Source organism: Octopus bimaculoides, chromosome 23 (assembly GCF_001194135.2).
Source record: "Octopus bimaculoides isolate UCB-OBI-ISO-001 chromosome 23, ASM119413v2, whole genome shotgun sequence".
NCBI classification, from domain to species: domain Eukaryota; kingdom Metazoa; phylum Mollusca; class Cephalopoda; order Octopoda; family Octopodidae; genus Octopus; species Octopus bimaculoides.
Window position 1 is genome coordinate 32,029,634 of NC_069003.1, and position 4,343 is coordinate 32,033,976.

General features: G+C 34.6%; 1 protein-coding gene across 1 annotated transcript in view; it reads right to left on the reverse strand.

Annotated features, from left to right (window-relative positions):
* LOC106873748 (MRG/MORF4L-binding protein) overlaps nucleotides 1–4,343 on the reverse strand; it is an 8,038-nt gene that overhangs the window by 2,912 nt on the left and 783 nt on the right. The window contains exons 2-4 of the mRNA XM_014921246.2: nucleotides 3,443–3,564; nucleotides 2,421–2,610; nucleotides 1,609–1,806 (exon numbers count right to left, since the gene is read on the reverse strand). Of these exons, the coding sequence (XP_014776732.1) occupies nucleotides 1,609–1,806; nucleotides 2,421–2,610; nucleotides 3,443–3,564 (510 nt within the window). The remainder of the gene's footprint in view (nucleotides 1–1,608; nucleotides 1,807–2,420; nucleotides 2,611–3,442; nucleotides 3,565–4,343) is intronic.

Consider the following 4,343-nt stretch of genomic DNA (forward strand, 5'->3'; position numbering starts at 1 on the left):
CAACTGGATGCTTAACCACAGGAGATCATTAGGGGGACACTTTATTGCATTGTTACAGAGATCAAATGTCTGAAGGCAGACTTGGATGAGGATATTCTATGCAGAGCTCTAAAACCTTAAGTAGCATTCGTACGTCTAATTGTCGACAAGGATATCCAGCCATAGAAACCAAGCCAAAACACACAACTGGAACCTGGTGCATCTCGCCAGCTTTAGTCTAACCGTCCAACCCATGCCAGCATGGAAAACATATGTTAAATGTTGTTGAAGATGATATATATATATATATATCTTTTATCTTTTACTTGTTTCAATCATTAGACTGTGGCCATACTGGGGCACCTTAAAAGAAGCAACAGAGAGACTCGAGGTCCAAGAGTCTTGTGCATTGGCACTTACCAAACTAGTTTGATAAGTGCCAGACCTTGAGTCACTCTGTTGCTTCTGCTAAATATTAAAAATATAAATATACTCATATTTTGAGTTCTATTTTTCCTGTTTGCATCAACATACCTATATATATATATATATATATATATATATATATATGAATCATCATCATCATTTAATGAATGTCTTCCATGCTGGCAAGCCAGAGGATTGCACCAAGCTCTTCTGTCAGTTTTGGCATGGTTTCTACAGCTGAATGTTCTTCCAGTTAAAAACCTTTGCCTGTTTTGCAAGTGATTAGTTTATTCCACTCATCTTCAAACAATCCAATTTGTAAATTTGGAATGTCAATGTAACACCAGTGTTTTGCTCAAGGGAATGTAAACATCTACACACATACACAATGTGCTTCGATACAGTTTCCATCTACCAATTCTGCTTTGAAGAAAGCACTCGCCCAAGGTGCCTTGCAGTGACAGAGAACTCAAGACCATGTGGTTACGATACAAACTCTGTATTCACACAGCTATACCTGAACAATGAGGATTACTATAGGCATGATTATTGCTTGCTGAAAACTCTGATTATGTGTGTGAGTGCATGGGTGTGAGTACATACATATATATATACGCATATATATTTACTTAGTTCTTCAGATGATTTAAACAGTTTAGTTATATGGTTATCTTGGTGCACAGCTAAAAAATATCAGACTCAGTGAAGTAGTAGAGCATTATTTCATGCATCACTTCTCATAATCTAAATAATCAACAGTGAATCTGTACATTAAATACATAACTATCTGAATAAGTTGTTAATAAGATCATTTTTTCAAACTAGTAACCTCATCTTTAGAGGTAAAGCATTTTTATTTTTATATTGACATCTAGATAACATTTCAGTTAGTTTGATCTCAGGTCACCGTCAGATGTTTTATTCCCGGATAAATAAATAGGTGGGGGTCTAGTACACAAGCAAAAAAAATAAAAATCCTCATTTCACTAACCATCAAAAGATCATTGTCCTAGACTAAGAATAGAAGGAAAATGAAAATAGTTTGGGGAACAGAAAAAATAAACAAAAAAACATTTCTGGGGTGAAAACACTTCCACCGAGTTATTTGCCTATCAGAACCATTAAAAAAAAAAAAAAAAAAAAAATTCTTTGGTGTGCATATACATATATAATCTTTTATTTTTCAAACAAATCTCCTCTTACGTTTGTTGGGAGCTCCGTCCACTCCGGGAGTTTGTCCTTGTCGAGTACGTTTCCGCTTCGAGCTTTCACTTGTGTTTGAAGAAAGGGTGGAGACCAGAGAAGTTGAGGAGGAAGAGGAGGGGGAGTACGATGTACTGCCAGAATTGCTTGTATTCGATAAAGAACTGGAAATGTCTTTAAGCTGAATTTTATGCAAACCTGCCAAAGAAAAATCGACAAGAAATCGTGTAACACTGGTAAATCTATAATAACTAGATTATTAAAATGCAGAAAGAAAAAGAATAAGGCATGGCACATGAAAAGTCATTCGAGCGAGATCGTTGCCAGTGCCACTGGACTGGCTCCTGTGCAGGTGGCACGTAAAATACACCATTTTGAGCATGGCCGTTGCCAGTACCGCCTGACTGGCCTTTGTGCCGGTGGCACGTAACAGCACCCACTACACTTTCGGAGTGGTTGGCGTTAGGAAGGGCATCCAGCTGTAGAAACTCTGCCAAATCAGATTGGAGCCTGGTGTAGCCATCTGGTTTCACCAGTCCTCAGTCAAATCGTCCAACCCATGCTAGCATGGAAAGCGGACGTTAAACGATGATGATATATATATATGATAGGCTTTCATTTTCCATCTATCAAATCCATTCACTAAGCTTTGGTTGGTCTGAGGCTATAGTAGAAGACACTTACCCAAGATGCCATACAGTGGGACTGAACCCAGAACTACGGGGTTGGGAAGCGAGTTTCTTACCACACAACCACTCATTAATAAAAAAAATATGAATTTTTCTACAAAAAAATCCCATTAAATGTCCTACCTTTTTCTTCGGTCTTTATATCAGCTGTGCTCAATAATCTACTTGTTTCACTCGTGTTATTCTCGTCCAGAGAGCTAAAAGCACCAGGTTTGTAACGAGGAAATTCTCCAGACAGAAGGTTGCCATACTCATTGCCATTCAATTCAAAATCACAGATACGATTAGGGAAAGGAAATATTTCGGACTCGTTCTGCAAAACAAATACATAAATGGATAGATATATACCCACATACACAATATATATATATATATATATATAATCTTTTTTTTTTACTTGTTGTGGTCACTTGACTGTGGCCATGCTGGAGCACTATCTTAAAGGGTTTTTAGTCAAACAAATTGACCCCAGGACTTATTCCTTAAACCTAGTACATATTCTATTGGTCTCTGCTAAGTTACGGTGACATAAAGACACCAACAACAGTTGCCAAATGGTGATGGGGGGACAAACACACACACATATATATCTATTATATATATATATATATATATATATATATACAACAGACTTCTTTCAGTTTCTGTCTGAGAAAGACTAAAGGTGATCTATCAGGATAATGCTCGGCTACAAACAACGAGGATGACATTCCAAAGGCTGGAGCAGTTTGAATGGGAAATGATGCTCCACCCACCGTATTTGCCAGACATTGCACCATCTGATTATCATTTATTCTGCAGTCTTCAAAATCATTTGGATGGGGAAAATATGAATTCTGTAGACGAGGTCAGAACAATATTGGAGAAGTATTTTTTGTCACAGGCAAGTGAATTTTGGAAAAGGGGTCTTGCAAGTCTACCAGACAGATGGAAGAGCAGTATAGTAAAAATGAAGGAGAGTATATTTTAGATTAAAAAAGAACTTTGTTTACCCTAATTTTGAAAAATAAAAGAAGTATAAAAAAATTGCATTATATATGGGATAACCCTATATATATATATATATGTATTTATATATTTGTCATAAAGTGTTAATGTTTTTTTTAAGATTTGAGGAATAAGGTATAGTTTCAATAAAATCTTACCAAAGCCATGAGGTCATACATTTCTCCCAAATGTTTCCATACATCACTAATAGGAATCTTCTTGCTTGAAGCATTGTTCAATTTTTCATGAATACAAATCATCTGGAAGAACCGATTTACTCCTGAAATTTCAAATAAAGAAAATGATGATAATTTTTTTCTATTGTTCCGGTGCATCAGATTACGACTTTACTGAATTATTTCATTGTTAATTTCACTATCAACACAGTTATCACTAAGGTATAGTTACATAGTTTACACCGTTTCCAATATGTTAAGCTAGTTACGCACACTATACTAAATTTATATTGTTTATAAATTATATTTATAATATTTACTTAAAATATATAGATTGAAAAAAAAACAAAAGATTTCTTTAAAGCAAATGCAAACCATTTTAACAGAGATGAAAGAAAAGAAATATTGGCGATCCTTCGGTTACAAGTCTCCTAGATTCAGTGGCTTGTATTACAGTCAATAAAAGAATTTTATACATACATATATTCCGAAACTTCGAAGTCACTGTCAACACTATTTATGTTAAAGCATAATAGGGACCCCTAATAATAGATATGTACTCTACAAAAAGCATTAGTTCTTCAGTTTAATGTAAAATTATTATTACAATTCGACATATAAGTATAGGACATAATGCTTGTATGTATGTATACACTCTTTCTTTCATCAAGATTAGCCAAGAAATTGGAATATTTGTGCATATATAAACATATTCACACACATAGTAATGTATACTTTATTTTAAAAAATGTGTATATATCGATAGATATTACATGAGATCATGAAACTTACAAACAACTAATAAAACTAGAAATTCCACGTTTTTATTGTATTGAATATTTTTGTTGCTCTACTTTGTAAACACAAACATTTACCCGATTAG